At 42.3% G+C, this 23,033-nt stretch overlaps 1 protein-coding gene across 1 annotated transcript in view; it reads left to right on the top strand.

Moving 5' to 3' along the window:
• MYH15 (myosin heavy chain 15) overlaps positions 1-18,248 on the top strand; it is a 45,666-nt gene extending 27,418 nt beyond the window's left edge. The window contains exons 27-43 of the mRNA XM_088051384.1: positions 55-200; positions 791-881; positions 1,858-2,247; positions 3,208-3,334; positions 4,456-4,574; positions 5,061-5,257; positions 6,260-6,609; positions 7,162-7,286; positions 10,047-10,162; positions 12,064-12,256; positions 12,912-13,115; positions 14,113-14,238; positions 14,626-14,796; positions 15,284-15,388; positions 16,646-16,741; positions 17,262-17,399; positions 18,118-18,248. Of these exons, the coding sequence (XP_087907510.1) occupies positions 55-200; positions 791-881; positions 1,858-2,247; positions 3,208-3,334; positions 4,456-4,574; positions 5,061-5,257; positions 6,260-6,609; positions 7,162-7,286; positions 10,047-10,162; positions 12,064-12,256; positions 12,912-13,115; positions 14,113-14,238; positions 14,626-14,796; positions 15,284-15,388; positions 16,646-16,741; positions 17,262-17,399; positions 18,118-18,135 (2,712 nt within the window). The 3' untranslated portion in view covers positions 18,136-18,248. The remainder of the gene's footprint in view (positions 1-54; positions 201-790; positions 882-1,857; positions 2,248-3,207; positions 3,335-4,455; positions 4,575-5,060; positions 5,258-6,259; positions 6,610-7,161; positions 7,287-10,046; positions 10,163-12,063; positions 12,257-12,911; positions 13,116-14,112; positions 14,239-14,625; positions 14,797-15,283; positions 15,389-16,645; positions 16,742-17,261; positions 17,400-18,117) is intronic.
• The last annotated feature ends 4,785 nt before the right edge of the window (positions 18,249-23,033 follow it).

The following is a 23,033-nucleotide window of genomic DNA, read 5'->3' as shown; positions in this document are numbered from 1 at the left end:
GTGTTGTAAACCATCTGTGTTCAATATATTCATTAAGTGACTTTGCTCCTAAAGCTCGAGGGATCACTTGAACAAGAGAAGAAAGTCAGGATGGACCTAGAAAGGGCAAAACGCAAACTGGAAGGGGATTTGAAGCTGACCCAAGAGAGTGTCATGGACTTGGAGAATGACAAGCTGCAGATGGAAGAAAAGCTGAAAAAGTAAGAAGTTGATTCTGTTGTACCAAATAAAGCAGCACAGTTACAGTGTCATTTAAGAGCCTTCAGGTGTGTCATCCTGCTCTGATGGTGGCTGAAAGAAAATTCCATTATGAAAATGTGTAGCCAAGGAGGGAGACAAAATTACTCTTTTGTATACAATACCCAAAACACTAGAATTCATTAAAATTTCCTACATTAAAAAAAAGCAACCCAGAAACTTACTAATGTTTTTCATTGCTCAGAGGAGAAATCTGACTAAATTCTCTAAGGTTGTTCATCCTAACTAGCTGTGGCAGTATTGTTGGGAGACCTGACTCTGTTAAATATGTTTGTCCATTGAGTCTGAAAATAGCATTATTTTTGTATGACACAAAGAACCAGAAATATAATTGCACAAATGCATGAAGAGGCTTGACTTGGAAACTGCTGTTCAGAGGAAAATGTGTTCTCATGCAAATTGTAATACATGAGAATTGTTTTCATTTTTAGATGCGTTACAAGTTTTATTGAACAACTCTTTAAAAATTTCAAAATCCTAACTTCAAGCTTCAAGGCAAATTGTCACAGTAGGATTTTCCTTTCTGTGCTAGGAAAGAATTTGAAATGAGCCAGCTGAATTCCAAGATAGAAGATGAACAAGCTATAGTGATGCAGCTGCAGAAGAAGATCAAGGAGCTTCAGGTCAGCTTGCTTTTTTATCGTATATCTTAGGACAAGTTTCTCTTTGTGCCTCACTGAAAGACCTTGCAGAAACTTTTCACAGCTAGCTGCAGCTCCTCTTTGAGACACAAAGTGGTACATGTCCATAGCTTCCCAGACAGATCCCTTTTTTTCCCTCAGGATGGTCGTTCTGCAGTGTGTCCTCCCAGTAGCAGGACAGATGACCACAGAATGGCAGTGGTTTCAGGCAAGGCAGAAAGGCTCTGGTGGTTTGTTTTGGGCACATAACATTGTTCCAAACCATAGAGTTGAGGGTAGTTCCTGGAGAGGAGTTCAGCAGTGATAAGCATGGATTTGAAATTTAGAGAAAAGTTTAAAAGACACAAGAAGTTTTCAACAGAAATTAAAAGGCCAAGGAAATTCAGCACAGTCCAAACACAATGTCTGGACTAAAAAATAACAGCTCTACCTTTTTTTGTTAAAAAAGAATATTTGTATAACTTGGATGTAAAGTGAAGATTGGTGAAAATAATAATTTAATAAAAAGAACTGCTTCCAATAAATATTTGTTATCCAGGCAGTTCTACACACTGCTGTATTGACACTGTCTTAAGACTCCTAGAGATAAATTACTCCAGTTGTGGATGTCTCAAAATGAGAATTTGTTGCAGTTACCCCTACTAGCACCTAAGTCCTCACATGTACTTCCACTGAATGTCAAACACATGAAAACATAAGGTCAATGCACTGGACCTATGTGTCTTGAACTAGAACTTGCAGAACAATCTACTGCAAGCGAGATGTGACTCATCATCATATCACATAGCTCAGGATCTGATTTACTGACACAAATGGGCAAGTCCTTTAACTGCTGAGTTTCTGCCAGTTAGGTAAAATATGGGCTGGCAGAGGGTTTAGCAGTTTGTAAGGTGCCTCATGGTCTTCTGATGGGAATCATCATAAAACTGACCCCAAAGTGTTCATGTTGCTCTGGCAGGCTCGTATAGAAGAGCTAGAAGAGGAGTTGGAAGCAGAAAGAGCTGCTCGAGCCAAGGTGGAAAAGCAGAGATCAGATTTGGCCCGAGAGCTGGAGGAACTGAGTGAGCGTCTTGAGGAGGCTGGGGGAGCCACAGCTGCCCAGCTGGAGATGAACAAGAAGCGCGAGGCAGAGTTCCTGAAGCTGCGGCGGGACCTGGAGGAGGCCACGCTGCACTACGAGGCCACGGCTGCCACGCTGAGGAAGAAGCACGCGGACAGTGTGGCCGAGATGGGGGAGCAGCTGGACAACCTGCAGAGGGTCAAGCAGAAACTGGAGAAGGAGAAAAGCGAGCTGAAGATGGAAGTGGATGATCTCTCATCCAACATGGAGCAGATGGTCAAGGGAAAAGTAAGGGTCCTGAGGCTTTCCAAAGCCCCGAAAAATCACGGGTAGCAAAGGCTAGTCTGAAGGTTTCCCAGGACACCTGGTATGGCTGAAGTGTTTTAGAAGGTGGTGTCTTGCACCATGTCTCCCTTACCCAGCAGGTGATACAACCCTTCTTCCCTAGAGATGGGACAGTAATTAAGATGGCCTGTCTGAAATACGCAGTGCATCCTCAGTCCCAGGCATGTTTTTTATTCATGTATCTCAGGGCACAAAAACATGTCAAGTAAATTAGGCTTCTCCAAGCTGGTGACAACTGGAGTGATGCCATCCAAGTCAGGATATCTCTCACCCTTTTCAGATCCTACCCTTGGTTCACAGGTTTGATCCATGTTATCACAGAGTGCAAAGCAAAGGCTTGCATGATCACACTGTATATTTTCACTTCCTACAGCTGAATTGTGGATTTTGTTTCCTGAGTACATAATCTCAGTAGCTTTCAGAGCACTTGAAATAGATTTATTTCAGTGCAAGTGAGGAAAAGAAATGTCAGTATTCTCAGAGTTAGAAAGCTGTCATCAAACCCAATTTATGATAAATGGCAATTAAAGCAGAATCAGTAGAGCAATTTTCATTGGAGGTGATTTTCCCATCTAGCAATTATGAGGCGGCTATGCCTGAACTTCATAGGCACGTGATTGCTGCTGAAGTTCTTGCAGGGACTTTTTACACTGATGCTTACATTCAGAATACAGCTCAGGAAAACAAATGGTGAAGGTGGTCTGATGGGGAATCCCATGGCCTGGGATCACAGATGTGGGGCTGCTCTTTCCTGCTCTACTCCTGTGATATTTGTGTCTTTGCTATCTGCCATTCCTCTGAAAGAAAAACACACAGAAAAAAGGACACATTTTGAAGACTACAGCTTCCAAATGTTTGCCTGGAGGCTACAACTTTCTTTGTCTTTCTCCTGATTCCCACTAGGCTAATGCAGAGAAGCTTTGTCGCACTTATGAGGACCATCTGAATGAGACAAAAACAAAACTGGAGGAAATGACTCGCCTCATGAACGACCTCACTACTCAGAAGACTAAACTCCAGAGTGAGAACGGTATGTGCATGTTCAGCCCAGCTAGACTGTTTCCCAGGAATTTATCAGGGGCATCTCTACACTGCTTCAGTGAGATGTGTTCTGCAATGGCATCTGCTCTGAAGGTGGCAGGGTTGGGATTGCTGAATGGAGCAGTAGCTTTGTGTCTTTTGGCATTTCTATCTTCAATAGTCTTATAACGTTGATGGGGAAACCTTGCCTTGGACTGGCTTTTGAAACAAACCTTTACCCACATTTATCAGCATACAGTGATAACATCTCATCAGCCAAAATGGATGTGCCAGCTCAGAACCCAGGATGTGTCAGACTGCCTAGGTACCTATTGTTTCAGGAACAAGGGTATATGCATCTAGAAATCCTAGAGGGAAAAAGGAGTTGGGGCTGTGTGAATTCCATCTTCCTCAGCTTGACCTTGAGCATTGCTCCCTCGAAGATGTTCACATATCCTCTAAATACCACATATCCTCTAACTTCTTGCTACCTTTCTGGCCAAATCAGTATTACTTAATTTCTGCATCCTAATCAGATATCACTGTTCTGTGTATTTTCAAAGACATATTTTTCATTTCTTGTTAGTTGTAACTTCTGTGTCTCCTGTAAGATTGTGGTTTTCACCCTGCAGTGATACACTTCCTGTTCCCAGTGAAGTTTTCCTTATGTATTCATCTGTTCTGTATGTTGGTTGTTGTGAGGTCCTCAGGGTGCTTTGCAGCCCTCTGAAAAGAAGTCTGTGGAAAAGCAATATAAAATAGTGAAAAAAGTAAAACCAGCTACAACTGCCCATGAAAGTAAGCATCAATCTAGTCTGATCCACAAACTGAAGTAAAATTAATGAATCAAGCTATTGGCAATACAAAAAAGACCCTACTGACCAAACAAGAAAACTTAAGTCACTAAACCACTGAAAAAAGAAAAAAAAAAATCTGCAAAAAACTATCCTGGTGGAGTATCTGATGGTTACAACTTTGGAAGAAGCTTCACAACAGGTCAATCACAATCACTGTGAGTTCTTTTCCTCAGCAGAATTGGACAGGTGGGACTATGATTTTTTGACAGAAGCTTTGTCATTTCATCATCTTGCTCCTTTTTTTTTTTTGTTTATTTGTCAAATCTTGTGGCAGGTGAGTTTACTAGACAACTCGAAGAGAAGGAGTCACTGATAAGTCAGCTGTCCCGGGGAAAAACATCCTTTACACAACAGATTGAAGAGCTTAAGAGACAGCTAGAAGAGGAAACCAAGGTAATGCTTTAACTGTGTCCCATTCCTTGAAATGGAATGGCAAAAAGTGTTCATGTTCAGTTGTAGCCTAGATAAAAGCTGGAATGAGACACAGGAGTGATGATGATTCCTACTACTTGTACTGGTGTAAGTTCTTGCCACTGACTGAGGCAAGTCACAAGAGTGACTTGAGAGTTTGGGAAAATCATCGGCATACATAAATGCTAAATAAAACTTACTTAGTAGGACAGCAAAAATCTCAGATCTAACATCTTAAAAGCTTGGGTTGTTTCTCCAAAGTTGTTAAATAATCCTCAGTCTTGATAGCTTCTTCCTCTTGTCACCAGTTAGGGATGACTGCAAACAATTTTCACCTCACTTGACCTGAACTGTCAAAGCCAGAGGCAAAAAAGAAGAAAGAAGCTTAAGCCTCCATTTCAGTTTCTAGTTCTATTTTGGTTTTGCTGTAGGTGACCTTGCAATGTTGTGACCTTTCCATTCCCACAGTCCAAAAATGCCCTGGCACATGCCCTGCAAGCGGCCAGGCACGACTGTGATCTGTTGCGGGAGCAGTATGAGGAGGAGCAGGAAGCCAAGGCAGAGCTGCAGCGGGCTCTCTCCAAGGGAAATGCAGAAGTGGCACAGTGGAGAACGAAGTATGAGACTGATGCCATTCAGAGAACTGAGGAGCTGGAAGATGCCAAGTGAGTTACATGGGCTTCAGCGTGCCTTTGACTGGCAGGACTGTGCTCACCAGGTCTTGCTGTGTGCTAAGGAAATAGGGTTGGAAACTTTCCTGGCTGGAAATTCCCTCTCACTCAAAACTCAGGGCTGTAATTTGGGCCTGTTCTTCATATTGCTTGGGGAGGTCAATGTTTCTCTTGAGGGCTTGTCTCTGGAGTAGTGGCTGTGGATACTGGGGTTTATTAGAGAACTAACAAAATTAGATAGTCCTACTTAGTTATGTCACACTCTTTTACTTTGCCCAGGCCCAGTACTATATTTCCTTGGTCTTGGCTTCCCTTTCCCACTGGGAGATGATGGCTGCCCTGGGAAAGTAGGGCAGAAAATCATGTTGGCTCACACTGTACAGCTGCTCCCAGTCTCTGAAATCTCCAATTTCTGCCTCTGCACATCTCCTATCTGCAGGATCTCACATTTTCAGTATATTTTCTTCATCTAGTATCTCCACAATCCTCTTTCTAGGCTGTCCTTTCTTTCCAGCACCTCTTCTTGCCAGGACTCCCTGTTTTCCCAGTCTAAATAGTTTATGAACAAAAGCCCACTGCATGACAGCCTCCTAACTGTTGGGTATCTCATATCTCTTGATTGGAAGAAAATGACACTGTCATTTAGAGGAGGTCTTATAAAAAATTTACAACCAGCCATACTGATTACAGCTTGTAAGTAGCTAGCTGGTGCCTGAGAGTTCAGAAGTTCAATTTCAAATATTCACAGACACACAAAAAATGTTTTGACACGTACCAGTATTCATAATTTAAGCTGTTTTTTTCCATCATAGCCCCTTCTATCTAGAGGCTCAGTCCCTCTCTGTTCCTCTTCCCCTTGCCCCATCCTCATCCTCACCCCCTCCCCATTTTCCCTTTCAGAACTGATTTACTGAGTTATTGCTTTGGGGTCAGTTTTTCTGGATAACATGGCAGCAGTGACACTTGGTCATTTCACTGTGTCTTCCCACCTGGTAGGAAGAAGCTTGCTGCTCGCCTGCAAGAAGCTGAGGAAGCAATTGAGGCAGCCAATGCCAAATGCTCTTCTCTGGAAAAAACGAAGCACAGGCTGCAGAATGAGCTGGAAGACATGATGATTGACTTGGAGAAGGCCAACTCAGCGGCTGCCTCGCTGGACAAGAAGCAGCGTGGTTTTGACAAGATCATCAATGACTGGAAGCAGAAGTATGAGGAGTCACAGGCAGAGCTGGAGGCTTCCCAGAAGGAGGCCCGTGGCCTCAGCACTGAGCTCTTCAAGCTGAAGAATGCCTATGAGGAGACCCTGGACCACCTGGAGACTTTGAAAAGGGAAAACAAGAACCTCCAAGGTAGGCTTCATTCAGGTCCTGCAGCCAGTGCAAGAGCCTTATCAGCAGATGGCTGGAGGGATGCAGGTGCCCTGCAGCAGCTGTGGGGAAAGGTATTTATCTCATCCTGAGATGAGCTTTCCGATGTCATTTGAGACACTGCCAGTGAATGTTTTGAACACGGAGACTGGTATGGCCACAGCAGAGAAGGCTTCCCTTTGCCCCTCGTCAATGAAACTCACTGGCAGAGGAGGCAGTCTCCAGGGAGGAACAAGAAAGATGATAGAGGTGCAGTAGATGAAGCCTAAACAGCAGAGCATGGTGTTCTAGCCTGAAGATCACAGACAAAAACTAAATCACTATAGCTGCTTCAAAAAGCATTCACAAGAAAAGCTGTACCTTCAAGTTGTTCAGGTAAAAAATCTCACTGTAAGTGAAAGGAAGGCAGGGTTCTCATACAGAAGAGCCCTTGAGGTAGTAGTTTGAGGCATGGGTCCTCTATTCACTCTCCATGAATTGCAGGATGTTCCAAACTCTCTGTTTGCTAAATCCATCTATCCTCTTTTGTTTCAGAGGAGATTTCTGATCTGACCAATCAGATTAGTGAAGGAAACAAGAGCCTCCATGAAATAGAAAAAATCAAGAAGCAGGTTGAGCAAGAGAAGTCAGAAGTTCAGCTGGCTCTGGAAGAAGCAGAGGTGAGGAAAGAAAGCTCCAGGGAAAAGGAAGAGGGTGTCTTTATCAGGATTTTCCATCCCCTTCATCTTTTTGGGAAAACAGCCAATGCGTTGATTTCTAGCATGCGCAAACTCTCTGCACCCAGCTCCTCCAGCCTTGCTAGCCAGTGTCTTCAAGACTGACTAGTGACTTTTGAAGATGTCAGCCCTATGATCATCAGTGGAGGACTTGTGCAAGGAGGTGCCTTGCAGCCTTTGGGTTTTTGTTAGAATAGTGGAATCATCTAGGTTGGAAGAGATCTTTGAGATCATCCAGTCCAACCATCCACCCCACACTACCCCTGAAACCCCTAAACCACTAAACCACATTGCCCAGCACCAGAGCCACTTGTTCCTTTATGCCTCAAGGTATGGGGACTATGCCACCTCCTTGCACAGCCTATTCCAAGGCCCAAACAGTGGAATACAGTGACTTTTTTTTTCTTTAATATCAAATCTGCATCTCCCCTATCTCAGCTTTATGCCATTTCCTCTAGTCCTCTTGCTGTAGGCAGAAGAGACCAACTCCCACCTCACTACAACCTCCTTCCAGGGAGTTGTAGAGAGTGATGAGGTGCCCCCTGAATCTTCTCCTGTGACTAAAAAACCCAAGTCCCTCAGCTGTTCTTTAAAAGACACATTTTCTAGACCCTGCACTACTAGCCTTGTTTCCCTCCTCTGCTTGATAGGTTTGGTGTTTGTGTTGCTTTTCATTTTCCGGAAGCTCAGAAATCTTCTGCCCACTGCCTCAAAATTCAGTCCTTGATCACTTTGATGTAGAACATTTCAGTCTTTCAGAAAACAGAAATGTTGAAAATTGTGGTCTTACACTCTTTTATCAGATATTTCTACCATCTAGTTTCCAGCAGCAAATTCACCATTTCCTGCTTATGAGAATGAGAAAACAAGCCTCCTGATGACTATCTCTTTTATAAGGTCTCAGATATTGTGTTGGATACTGCAGCCTGCTTTAGAAAATGCAGCAGTCTCAGAAGACAAATGAAAATAGTCTTGTAGGAATTCACTAAAGACATTTGGCCTCACTGCTTTAATTTCTACAGTGCCAAGTAGGCACATACCCAAGAGGGTTGCCTCATCCCAATCTCCATAAACAAACCACTACAGAACAAACTAACTGGAAATCCTTGTTATTCACTTCAAGAGCTCAGCAGACAGATTTTATCAGAAGTGAGGTGCATTACAAGGCTAAGAAGGGGTGTGCATGGTGCTGGCAGAAGCATCCCAGCAAATAGCAAGGGATTTTTAGTGAAGGCTGTGTTTACTTTGAAATGCATCTAAATAATATCTGCTAAACCAAAGGTCACCCAGTGACAGGAATCTGTTAATAATTTCAATGCTGTGCCATTTCTTTTGTCTGTTCTAGGATGCTTTATATATTGCAGGAATTTCACAGCCAGACAAATAGGTATCATAATCAGAGCAGAGGAAAGAGCATGTCTTCCTTCCACAGCTCTGAGACGCTGAGAATGATTATGTACCCTGTCAAAAAACTTCCCTTACTAGGAAGAGTACATTAGTCCTTCAGGGATCTAAGGGGCACAGTTTACTTTCCCGGACTGTGTGGGATGGCTTTCTAAAACCCAGTGGTAGTAGGAACTAACAAAAGTAAAGTGATTATGTATCTTACCCTAAATGTGAAAGAAATGGGTTAATGCAGATTTTCTCCCTTTCTTGTGAATTTGGGCCTCTGGCAGTCACTGCTGATGACAAAGATTTTCCATGTGCTGTTCCTATGAATTCCTCCTATTAATGCTGCTCCTGTTGTGGCTCCTGGTCATGATGCATGTAGTTAACTGACCTGCTGCATGTTGGCTGGAGATCAGCAGGGATTTTGTGCAGCTTTGTTTTCTCAATCCTCATTCTGTTTCCTCATTGGTGGAAGCATAGCTAAGCTTGTGCAGTTCCACCCTTCAGAGAACACCTCCCAAAATATGATGTTCAGTTCTGTGCTTTTGCTCCTGTTCAGTGAGAGCAGCAGGGGGACAGAATGACACTGAGCCTGGCTTATGCAAGACGTGAAAGTCAGAGGCCTTGTTATTTCTTTATGGGCTGTTGTCTGCTTAGTTCTTCACTTCTATATATGAGAAAAATGTAGAAATAAAGACATAGGCACAAATCACCCCTGTTTCACAGACTTCATATTAATTGGAAAGAAAAGACAGAGAGTTTTTGCATTTTGTCATACAGAGCTGATGTCTATTATTTCTTTCCTTGAAGTCATCTTGCCTAATAAGATTATGTAATTGGGAAGTTTCTAACACTTTGTGATTTGGAGAGATTTTTGTGAGTGGGATGGATGTGTGGACCCCTTCACACTCCCAACAACAATCTTGTTTTAGCTTATCCCTGTCCCTTACATGCCTGTGAATTTCTGGAGGGTGTCTGTACAGAGGTGTGGAGCAGGGAACATCTGTTGATGTCAAAACCATGCAGGCAGGACTGAAGGTGTTGGTGTGTTGTTTGGATGTTTTTTGTGAGCTGTTGACTATTTGAAAATTTGTCCTCTGAGGAGCTTGCTGCTAGGTTTTCCAGCTGTCAGGTTGCATTAGAAGGCAAGTAAATGCGTTGTAAATGTAAGCTGCTTGTGTCCTTGCCTAGAGAGAGAGACGGAAGGAGGAAACAGGAAGAGAAGTGTGAAGGGATCATGTTTGTGCAGCTGTTTGTAGTTTGGGAAAAAAAATCAATTCCTGGTTTGCAAGCTCTTGGTGTTTTCTATTTCAGGGAGCTTTGGAGCATGAAGAAAGTAAGACACTTCGTTTTCAGCTTGAACTTTCTCAGGTTAAAGCAGAGTTTGAAAGGAAGCTGACAGAAAAGGAGGAAGAAATGGACAATATAAGGTACTGTGCAGGAGGTAGCATGCTTCTTAAGTGAAAAGTCTGAAAAGCCTGGAACTATTCTCAAGACCCAAGCCAGTTAAATGCAGCGCAGGTAGTTATGCCAGCATAGGCAGGTACTGTCTGTACCAGAAACCGAGCCAGCTCTGACTATTTACCACATTTCCCTTGCTCAGTTCAAATATTCCTGTCACATCAGTCTCTGACAGTGTACAATTAAACCCATCATGAATAACAAACTGCAGCTGTAAAAAAAACTCTCTGGCATAATCAATTCACAGCAGACCAGGGCCACTAACTCTATATGTTGACAGTATGGAGGCAAGTAGGTCTAGAGAGCTGCCATCTCCTAATCCTGTGTGGGATGGCTGCCTCCCAAGTGGCCCCCCGGCAAAATCAGCAGTACTTGTCTCAGTGGTGCTCAAACCTATGTTATCTGAAGGCATTTAGTTAATTTATGCAATTACAGCTACACTGAGTGTGGGAGGATGTGAGGAGCTTGCTGTTATGTGTACACCATTTGGGTAAGCAGTGAGAATTGCAGACGTGCAGAAAGTGTGAATGGAACAGGAGAGGAACTCGCAGGTAAGATGGATAAATAGGGAAGAAATGGAAAGCAATTCGGTGACAGGAGGATGGTGTCTTTTGTCTCTCCCCTGCCAGCCAGCAGAAAAGCAAGTCTGAAGAGTTATACCCTTAAGAGGAGGTCATGTTAGCCTATGTGCCTGTGTAATTATTCAAAAAACTTTGGCCTTGAATTAGTCAGTGTTGTAATGTTATTAATTTGAGAATCATGACATTAGTCCAAGACCCACTGTGGCCAGCATACCCAGAGGGATTGATATTTTAACTGCTTCAAAACTAAGAATATTTTGGCCTTTTCACCTTCTGGTGTCCTGAGATGTCTGGATTGTAGAGATCTCAGGACAAGCTGTGCTAATCAGTGCTTTCTGTTTCAGCTTCACAATGAGTGCTCAGCAGACTCTCTGTGCTGTTTTCTGGGAGTCTAGGGCACAGTTCAGTATCTTGCTGAAGCAATAAAGCCCTCAGGTTTTTTCTTGTTGACTTAGTGATTTCCCAGAACTCCTACACTTTCAGCTGAAATTGGCCAGCAGTGAAATAAATGTTTCCATGTGTGCCATATTCTGGGCTTTGAGTTACTTTTTGGTTGTAAGAGAGCAAAACTTTCATTGTAGGACTTCTCTGTTACAGAATCAAGAAAATTGTTTGGTTGTTTGTAGCTGTTTTTTTCTTTAAATTGACATTAAGCTGCCTTTCCCAGAGGGACAGGCTGTCAACTGGGTGGGTTTAATCACTTCTAAATTTAGATGTCCGTAACACAGATTTGTATTGATGAATCATTCCGTTTATAATTAGCACAAGAAAAGTTTTTTCAACATCTATTTTAAGACATAATGAATTCTAGCTTACACATGCCATTTACTATAAAGAGCACCTAGAGCTTAGAACGTAGCAACCTACCTTCAATTTGATAAAACCCCTCCACTAATGCCTTCAGCAAAAGGCTGAGATGTAAATCATTCCAGGATATTCTTCAGTAAATACTTTATTTAGTGACTGTTAGGCTGGAAATGCTTCTTGTGGGGTTCAAATCCATACTTGCTTGTGTTTACAAGAGCTCTGAGAGCACACCTTGCTCCAATACTCCCAAAGGAAACACAGAAGAAGGTTGCTAGAGGTGCTTACAGACCAGGAGTTAGCTGGGGGTGTGAAGTACACCAGGCAGTTCAGTGAGGCACTGGAAACTGTGTGCTATGTATGTGTGCTACCTATGTCAGCCAGAAATACACTATTTCTGGAAGGGAGACACTTCTGCTGCAAGTACTTCTATGTCTCTGCACAGAGAGGAAAATCATTCCATCCATCTTTCATGTCCTTCCCAGGAGAAACCAGCAACGTGCCATAGATTCACTGCAGTCCACCCTGGATTCTGAAGCCCGCAGCAGAAATGAGGCCATCCGGCTTAAGAAGAAGATGGAAGGGGACCTCAATGAGATGGAAATCCAGCTCAGCCACGCTAACAGGCATGCTGCAGAAGCAACCAAGTCAGCACGTGGTTTGCAGACACAAATAAAGGTACTGGTGCCCCCCAAGAACCCGGTGGTACTTGCAGGCTGGGTTTTCTTAGCACAGGCCAAACCAGCAGTGGTAATGGTAAGAGGAAAGCTACTCCCAACAATGTAAAGGGAAAGCCTTGGTGATCATGTCTGGCATAAGAGAATACTGAAATGTGGATTTCTTCTCAGACTTGCATACAAGCTGGACGAGATGCAGTCATAAAACCCTTGCTGGCTGCAGCCTCTTGCAGGGGCAGCAAGCTACAGCACGAGGAACTGAAAACCTGTGATTTTCTTTTGAGCTTGCAAGGCTTTTAAAAGAAGTGAAGAGCAAGTGGATTGTCTGGAGTACAGGGAGTGTGTGTATATTCAGCTTTGTTGTTTGCGTCAACATTTGTAATAGCTTAAAAAAAAAAAAAGAAGTGTTTCTTGCCAAGGCACCTCTTCTGTTGTCTCCTCTCCCAGACCTACCAGCCCTGAGAGATTTGAGCACACAGATTTTTTTTCCTCCATTGCACCACATACCACAAAAGCTATTCAGCTTACAGTTTGGAAATAAAAGTATAATAAAAGGCACTGAAATTCTTGAGATTGGTCCCAGGTAGCCACTGCAATCTGGATTTCTGTGATATAAGGACAGAGGCTTGAAATGGAGTTGTGCTGCTTTATTTTAGGAGCTTCAGGTGCAGCTGGATGACGCAGGACACATGAATGAAGATCTGAAGGAGCAGCTGGCAGTGTCTGACAGAAGGAACAATCTTCTCCAGTCAGAGCTGGATGAGCTGAGGGCTTTGCTGGACCAGACTGAACGGGCAAGAAAGCTGGCAGAGCACGAACTGCTAGAAGCCACTGAACGTGTGAACCTGCTTCACAGTCAGGTTGGCTTTTTCTGTGCCCTCTCCCTCACTGGTTAACCTGAGCCCTCTCTGTTGATCACTGACACTGTTGATCCATGGCCATCACAAGTCAGACACACGCTGGCATCCCTCCAGAGGGAAAATGGGGCAGAGGAGTTACTCTGGAGATGTTCCAGCTGACTCCAAGTTAGCTGGGACTGATGATTCATCCAACTGCTTTAAACAGCTTCCAGAAAAAACACCAATGGAAAATAAAAAGAATGAATTTGATTTCTTTCATTCTTCCCTGCTGTAAAATCAGTTTCCTGCTTTAGTTAAGCCATGTCCTTGACAGTGAGGCATTTCTCTGGAGAACAATGCAGGCACTGCTTTTGTGGTGTTAGTCAGCAGTGTAAGCCACAGGGCTGGGCTCTCATGATAGGGAGATGATGTAGGACCACAGGACTCACCTGCAGCAAAGTGCTCTCTGTGCCTGCAGGTCTCCATTGAGATCAGCCTTGGGGTGTTGTCCAGGTGGACACTATTTCTAGGGTGCCATGGAGGGGCTTGTCCTGACATGGCAGCATTTTTACTAAAACCCAAACCTCCTCTTCACCAAATAATAATCACAAAGAAATGAAAATGTGCTACAGGTTGGCAATGTTTTGCAGTATTTTCTACAGTCCATTGGTAATGTCATTTTAATCACCTCACTGGCTAATTAAGGATCATTAATTTACCAAAATGAACAGCTTCATTTATTCTGTTTTGGCCTACTTCTTATTACTTCATCTGAATCAAAATCTGAATATTTACAGCTTTGAGAGTATTTTTAATATTTCTTCAGTCTGAAGCTACCTATGCTAGTCAAGGCAGCCCTCACCACATACCTGGATCTCCATTCCCAAATATTGCTCTGAATAATCCAGAAGTGGCAAAAATCAGGAAGCCTTGGTGTGCTATGGTATTTAAAGGAATTGTCTCTGATCATCACTTTTCCTCCTTTTCCACTATTCATTTGGGGAAAACTTAATAAAAGAACACAAGCCTGATCAATCAAAAGAAGAAGCTGGAGGGTGACATTTCCCAGATGCAGAATGAAGTGGAAGAATCACTCCAGGAGTGCCGGAATGCAGAAGAAAAAGCCAAGAAAGCAATCACAGATGTAAGTAGGCTGGCTCCTTGTTCACTTCTTTTCATACCAGCATCTAAGGACACTGTAGTGTAGCAAATGTCACAGGCTTACTTGTAGGCACTGTAAATGAGAACCCTAGTGGTATAGGACAGGTATAAAAAAATAAAGAAAAAAGGAGAGGTGGAATCTGAAATAAAAGCATTAGAACAGAGAGGGGGAAAAAAAGGCCTCCAAGGTTTTTCTGTCCTTCTATTTTCTCTGTCTGGGTGAGATATGCACACAGAAGGAATTCTGTGGACCTTTGGCTACAGTGAATTATCCAGATAAGGGATAGTTCAGGACTGATCTTCCACCATTTATTCCGAAACATAATCCAAAAGCATATGGGACTTCCCGTAAAATGTGTCTGTTTTTCAGGCAGCAATGATGGCTGAAGAGCTCAAAAAGGAGCAGGATACTAGTGCTCATTTAGAGAGAATGAAGAAGAATATGGAGCAAACCATTAAAGACCTCCAGAAACGACTGGATGAAGCAGAACAAATAGCTCTGAAAGGTGGCAAGAAGCAGATCCAAAAACTGGAATCCAGGGTAAGTTTGTGATCCAACTTCAGACCACTGCCTTCTGCTTACAGAATTGGCACCTGATCGGTAGCCCAGTGCTGCCTGATAAGTTCACAGAGGCCAAGAAGGGGTAGTATGGACACTTTCCTCTGTTTCAAAAATGCAGGTGAGAAGTTCTTGGAGGCATGCTTCCCCTTCAGTATCCAGTTACTGACCAGCAGATGAATAAAGCCCTTGATTAAAAAAGAATTAAAAGCCCCAGCACCTAAAATCAGCAAAAGCCTCTCCCAATGCTTACTTTCTTAAACGTTTTTGGCCTTTGCACATGTCTGCACTTATGACTGATGGTGCAGCTGGAATACTTCTGTGAAAAAAGAATGGAAAGGTGACATTTTGATCTCTTCCTGAAATTTGACTCTATGGAGATACCTAGCAAGTCAGTGTTTCTTGAACTATGAACCAAATTATCTGCTGCTTTACATATATATAGCATAATGGTGTTCCTTTTTTGCAGGTTCGTGAGCTGGAGAATGAACTTGAGACTGAACTCCGTCGCAATTCGGATGCCCAAAAGGGAGCCCGCAAGTTTGAGAGACGCATAAAGGAGCTGACTTACCAGGTATGCAGTAACCACCAGGTCACTGTCAAGAAATGTCATGAACAGCCTCAGTTATGGATGAAGAGTGGCCTTAGTCAGAGCTTTCTGATTGCAGGAAGCTTTAGGCACAGGAGGAACATCTCCCTAGGGCTTCCATCACAGAATGCTTTGGGTTGGAAAGGACCTTGGAGATCATCTCATTCCAACACCCCTGCCATGGGCAGGGACACCTTCCACTAGACTAGGCTGCTCAGAGCCCCATCCAACCTGGCCTTGAACACTTCAAGGGATACAGCATCCGCAGCTTCTCTGGGCAATCTGTGCCAGTGATCATCATCCTCTTGCCTGATTTGATGTAACTAATGTTAGAAAGCCTCTGTTGCTGGGATTTGGACAGTTTTAGCATAGTATTAATATGGAACAGGCTCCAATGACTATTTACAATGCAGGGGAAGAAAGAGCCCAGCTCTCTCTCTCTCAGCTGTGCTGCTGTTGCTAAAAGGAGCCAGAAGGACTCAGGTGACTCTAATGCCCTGCTCAGTGTAGGGTTGCTGAGTCCCAGGGCTCTGTTTTTGAGCAGCAGGGTCTAGTCTTGAGCCTCCTGCAGGTTTGCTAACAGCTGCTCATGCTGCTTGCCCTTCAAAAAAGGCCTGCAGCATGGAGCACTTATCCTTTTGCTTTGAACAGCATTAAGGAGATAAATCCATCCATCTGCCTTAGGAGATTATTTAGCCTCCTACCTGTTGTTTTACTTTGAATTTTGTATGTAGAAACGGAAGGTTGTTTTATTTGAATACAGTGTGCGGGCAGAATTAGCTGGTCCCTTTGCTTATGGAGTGTGACAGCTTAAAACTAGGCTTTTTTTACCAGGAATGCCTGCGAATCAAACTTCAAATTATGCAAATTACATAGTTCTAGGCTCAGCCATATCTGCTTCAATATATAATGACACGCTTTATAATGACAAGCGTGCTCCTCACCCCTGAGCAAGGAACTCTGCCTGTATCTGCACACCTCTGAAAGTGTGTGCACATATATATCTTTATTTATATACATTTATATTTACACATCTATACATGAGAAGGGTACTCTCAGTCTTCACCCTCCACACATCTTCAGTGATGACATAGAAATTTTTCTCATGTGTACACAGAACATGGCTAACTTGTGCCTTGAGCTGTAAGTTTCTAAAATATGTATGGCATCCATAATTATTGGATTGTGGGAGATGCTTTAAGCCTTTTTACTCTATCAACTCAATTAATGGTTTTGATACAGTCAGAAGAAGATAAGAAGAACCTTGCCAGGATGCAGGATCTGATTGACAAGCTACAGTTAAAAGTGAAGAGTTACAAGCACCAAGCAGAGGAAGCTGTAAGTAACGATTTGGGCCTTTTTACCTTTGAGAGATGCACTGTTCTAAACCCACAATGTTTTATCCATAGAAACTTCTAGTACAAATACACATTTTGTGTCCATAAATATTTATTTTCATATCTGCGTAAGCCCTCCTTATAAAACTGTATTTATATTATATATAAATTAAAATATATAGCATATGTGTTTGACTATATTTAAGAAAAAGTACTCCATTTTATCCTAAGACTGCAGTACAATTTGCAAGAGAAGGGGAGGAAAGGAAAGAATAGGAAGGAGTTTTTTTCCTCCTAGCCCCTCAGAAGACATGTTGAGAGCCTCTCAGTTCACTTAACGTGGAAAATGCCGTTAGAAATATCAGCTCTGTAAAACAACAACAATCTCAGTTCTGCAGGAGGCAAGTGGTGCCCATACAGCTGTTACCTACTCATGCTGAGCACTTTCCATCCCACTTGAAATTAAAAGCTTTGTTTCATGTGGACAGGAGGAAATCAGCTACATTCTTTTTTCTCACCAGGAAGCTCAAGCCAATCTGTACCTCTCAAAGTACAGAAAACAGCAACATGATCTGGATGATGCTGAAGAAAGGGCTGAAATAGCTGAATCTCAAGTTAATAAGCTGAGGAGCAAGTCAAGAGATATTGGAATGAAAAAGGTATGGTCATACGGCATGGGGTAGATGTGTTTAACACACAGTAGTGGATGTTCTGTATCTGTTACATCTCTGAAAGTAGTGTAGACTAGGATAAATTCTTGGGTTTCTACATTTTTTTTGTTTCACTCTGCCCTTGATTTTACTGGTCAGATGCTATTTGCTAACACTGATTGCAGCTCTGGAAATGTAGCAGGGTGTTGCACTGCCAAAAGATGAGCTCAGTGGTACATGCAGAAGTGGCAGCTCCACAAGAAGGGTTTTGTGGCAGTGACAGCAGAAGCTGGCAGGAAACACATTTAGGTGGAGACTGCTGTCCCAAAAATCATGACTTCTCCTCTGGGGAGAGAAGGACACTTTAGAGATCACTTTGATCCTGTAGTATTAGAAATACCTTGTCTACTGCTACCAGTACCCATTTCCTGGATACTCTGGGGACTGTCATTCAGAGCACCACCATCTATTGAGAAAGGGTTGTAGAAGTCCTCTGCCTTCAAAAGGATCTATATAATCTAGAATGAGGACAGAATACCTGCACTGTTAGCTGGAATAAGATGGCAAATGTTGGCTAGATTGCTGCTAGTCTATTTCAGATACAAACTACTAATACCAGGGAACAAGAAGCATTAGTGAAGCTTTGGTCACTTATTTGTGAACTTACACTAAAACCCCTCCACACTTCTATTTTTAACAGTTGAATACTATCTCAATTGCATTTCAGGTTCATGAAGAGGAATAAAAAAGTCCAAGCTGACAGATATGAGAAAATACTTGACATAATCAGGCACAACTGAAAGCAGATGTATGAAAAAATAAGCACTTACAGAAATAAACATCAAGTGAAAATCCAAATAGACTGTACAGCATATTTCATTCATTTATTTGTGTTTCTATTTTGCCAAGCCTCAGGGACCAATAGAAGATTACATCTCACCAACAGCCAACTTCATTATGTTGGAAAAAATCCTAATTGGCAGATCCCTGACAAAATCAAAACTAAGGGCAAATCCAGTCATGCTTCACAGCCTCACGTATTTCATATGCAGATTGTTAAAGCTGCTGTCCTGGTTTATGAACAGTACTTCTCAGTTCAGTCTCTCAAACCACACTGCCACTCTCCTGCTCTCCCTCCCTTCTGCCTTCCCACTCCTGGAATGGAGTTGGGAGTTGAAAGCACAAAAGGTAAAAGATCACAGCCTAAGAACAATTTCCAGGAACCAGCAATGAGATAAGAAAATGAATACTAATAGCAACAATATTAATAAAATAAGTGTACAAAAGAGAGGGGGATGCACATACAGAAATGCTCACCGTGGACCCCTCCTTGAAGGAACTCCTTTTACCCCAAAAAGAGTCCCTCTCCCCACCCCAACCCCCCAGTGAAGTAAGGTGGTATCAAATAACATTAGGGTTCTGGTCATGCCCCCTCATGGCTATTGCAAAAAAATAACCCTGCCCTGGCTGGAACCAGGACAGCAGCATAGGTTAAACCTGTGGAAGGGGACAGCCCTTGAAGCTGGGATAACCCAGCTTGCATTTGTCCTGCCCGTAAAGCCCCGAGTTTTGGAGGAGAAGGGAAAGTAAATATGAACAGTCAATTTATAAGCTTCCACTACCATTGAGTCAAGTCTCTTTGTCAACTACAGGACAGGCACAGGAGATTGCGTCAATGCACACCTCCCTGTGGCTCAGAAACAGAGAAGATACAGATACACTCCTAGATCTTTTCTGCCTTTAAATAGGGAACTGGTCCATGGTGGTTTAACACCACCCAGAAAATTAAACTCCAAATAAGCCACTCCTAAACTTAAACTCCAACTTAGCTGCTCCCCTTTCCCCCACCCCTTTCTGGTAAGAGAGAGAGAAAAGCAGAGACCGTGGGTTGAGATAATTTGCTGAAAGCAAAAAGCAACAATATTAATAACAAAAATATACAAAAAGAGAAGATGTTTTACCCACAAAGAGGTGTTCACCATCTCAACTGAGTTCCAGGTGGCAGCTCTGACAAAGACAAGGTGGTGGACACTCCCTGTAGGTCATGTCCATGTGGTTCTCTGGGACAAGGACAAGATGGCAACTGTTCCAGTGCTGCCAGCTCCACAAGTTTTTCCAGACAAAGACAAGGTGGCAACCATTCCCACACACCATGTGCCCCCCAGGACTAAAGCAAGATGGTGGGGGAGGCTCCCACAGCTAACACTTCCTATCCCTGAGCCCAAGACAATGGAAAACAATGATAGACAAACCCCAGAAAGCTGGATCATCCATGTTACAGCACCCATTTTCCAGACTGCTGCACTAGGCTGTGCTTGGCAGCATTCAGCTCCTCACACCTCAGTTTGCCAGTTTTGCTCCCCACAGCTGTTCCCACTCTGACATTTCTCTGCTCCCCCCGCCACTGCCAGCCCAGCACACTGCTGGGCTCGGACTCACTGCTGTGGATAGCAGACGTGGTCTTTGCTTTAAAATAAAATACTAAATGAAATGAAAAGCAGTGAGCTCTCTTGTCCTCATCCTGAAAAAAAAAAAAATGCCAACCTTGAAATTTAGGGATTTCTTCTTTTCTGGAAACTTCTTTGTCCCTTTAGGAAATCCAGTTTTGCATGCTGACTTTTCACAGGATGAGTGGGAGCTTCAGACAAGCCCTGCCTTAAATTTAAGAAATCACTCTGGCCCGCAAGTTCTAAGGATGGCAGATTATATCTACTTATAAAATGAGTTATTTATGGAACAGACAGGAGGTAACACATGAAAGGTCTTAATCAGAGTTACTTATGACATAGTATAAAACAAAAGAAGCAGTACATTACATAAAACAGTGCCTGATATCAAGGTACCTATATTAAAACTAGTAAACAAAATACTCAGCCTCCAGAGGAGTAACTGCAAAGCAGGCCTTCCTGCTCTGATGAGAAACTCCGTGTTTCCAGGAAAATGTGCAGAAGATTTCTGCTTTGAGAAAGTTTGATGCAGCTTATATAGTTTGTAAAGGTAGGTGCCTGCCAGTCAGAAATTCAGTTTCTCTTTCCAGATCTCACTATCATACTAAGATGCTTATTGTCAGCTGGGAGATGCCAGGCCAATGGTAATCCCATGGTGCCAAAATAACCCACTACAAGACAGCTTTGCCTAGTTTGAATTAACTCACCAGTTAACAAGTAACAGATAAGCTCATGTGGAGGGTGAGATGCCCTGCTACATGACTTTTCACATACAAGTGTCCATTGACTTTTTTTCCTCCACGTTTGTCTATTACTGTTGCTCAGAAAATCACATTTCCATGTGTTTCTTATTGTAACTCAAAGGGGAAGGTGAAGGAACTCTTTGTTCTTTTCATCACCAATCTCAGTAGTATCTGTGTGCAGAGAGCTATTTTCTTCCTGTATGTCAAGGTGTTCATATGATTCCTCTCTTCCTTTTTTTCTAGACAAAATAAAAATACTCGTAAGAAGTACTGATGTGTAAAATTAATCCCCTAGTGGGAACAGAACAAGGTTCTAAAGATAAGTCAGCATTTTCCATTTCAGCATTATTTGAGTAAAATAAGCATCCACATGACAGTGCAGAATTAATTCCTGTTTTCTCCATCTTGTCCTCCATCAATATAACCAGAGCTGAGTTAACCTGTAAACTGTTCCACTTCCTCTGATCATGATATGTTTGAGGACTCAACAGGTCTCAAGATAACTTAATCATGCTTAAATTGTTTAGACAACTGCATCTCAAAGTATATTATCATCTCTAAAGCATGTTACAATTGTTTAATAAGCAAGTGAATCTCTATGTAGAGAGAAAAATGAAAAAAGACTGAGGCATAATCAGAGTTTTCTTTCTCATGTGTTTTTGCTGTACCCCATGGTACCCATCATAAAATGTCTCCTGAAGCTTACCAAATCCAGACTGGTGACAAAACCTTCAGACACAGGGAGGTTGAAGGTAAATCTCTCCATGGGTAGGGTCAGGCACAGAAGGATGGACTAAGGTTTGGATTTTTAAGGATACTCACTTCAATTGCAAAGGAAAGAGACAGACTATTCTAAGACAGAGCCAACCTATTGCAAACACATGAGAATAAAATGCATCCACTTGAAGTTGTACTCCGGCAAAGAGGAGAGCTGTGCAGAGAGATGAGGTCAGGGACTATATGGTTCCAATGATCTACTACACAAAGCAATTTAGTATCACTTTTCAAACATAGGTTTTGACAGGTTTTGACATTGGACACAATTAAACAGTAATTTGGGCCCTAATGAAGATCTAAGGTAAGAGCATTGTTTGAGAAACTTCCCATTTTGATTTGGATTATTTTTGGTCTTAAGGACAAGTAAGAAAATTCAGCAATTCAATCGTTCTTTAAGCTATCAGAAAATATTTGTGAGGGGTAACCAACTCTTTCATCCTTCTCTAAAGCACAGAAGTGTATCTGATCAAAGGAAGGACTTGTTGACATTGTTATAACCAAAATACTGTTGCATAAATGCACCACGGAGGGCCTTTGGACTTACAAAATAGCAAGAGTGAGAACAATTTATTTATGCTGAAACTTATCTTCCTACATTTTCAGTCTTTTTTGTATGAACAAAAACCTATGAAAATACAATTTATATTTTGGTCAAACAGTTGAGGTCTGGATTTAGGTTTTTCCATTCAATTTCAACTGGGGGTCCATTTTGAGGAGGAGGTCAATGGGTTTCAATCTCCCACTGCCAGAATTACCTTTCCCCACTTACTGCTCAGCTCTTTTGATTTCACTCCTGGTGGCCCTTGTCCAGACAGCCTGTTCACATTGGGACTGTCTTCCCTTTTTCTTAAAACAAAAGGTCAGCCTAGCAAACAATGCTAACAAGTGTAGTTGATTAATCATAATTGTCTAACTACAGCTACTGATTACCAATTTTTTCAAAATAGAAGAGTTTGGCTCAAACCCTCATTCAAATCATGAAAGGCTTGGTATCCACAGCACCTTAAAAAATAAGTATTCTAATGATTGTACATACCTTGAGATAGCAAAGTACCACTGTTGCCACTGCACCAAGCACTCCTAGCACAATTATCCAGATGTTACCTGAATTTTCTTTAAAAATACATCTACAAAACAGAAGTGCCTTATATTGCAAATATTCACTATTGTTCAATAAATATATCAAAGCTATGATTTTTTTTCTAATTTATAATCTAAAAGGTATGATTTAGGGAGAAAGAAAGATTAAAAGAAAACTGAGACAAGGACAACAATGTTCAGGTTACCTGACAAATAAGACATTGAAGTGATACTTTACTGACTTAAGTGTGAAGAGCCAAAAGCAGATTATTTTACTTAACTGTGCAGATGGCAAATTCCATGTGTGGTCATGGGATAGGATTTGACAACTTCTTAATACAAGTCCCATTTAAAACAAATCAGCTGCCCAGTGTGCTGAACACTTTGTCCAGGTGCAGTGCTCAGTGCCATTAACAGCACTGGGGATTTATAGTAGAGCAGCTCTGTAACTATTATCCAGCCTGGATCAGAAATTTCATTACTCTGGCTGCAAAATCTTTGCAGCTTTAATCTGAAACAATGCCCAGCCTCATAGTGCAACCATGCAATCCAGGTGGACACAAGAAATCTGAGATGAGTGATAACCATGGATTCCA

This window comes from Pseudopodoces humilis, chromosome 2, assembly GCF_049639895.1.
Source record: "Pseudopodoces humilis isolate 2021_Gansu_Grassland_sample_001 chromosome 2, ASM4963989v1, whole genome shotgun sequence".
NCBI classification, from domain to species: domain Eukaryota; kingdom Metazoa; phylum Chordata; class Aves; order Passeriformes; family Paridae; genus Pseudopodoces; species Pseudopodoces humilis.
Note: the sequence above shows the minus strand (reverse complement) of the source record. Positions and strands in the feature narration are given on the sequence as shown.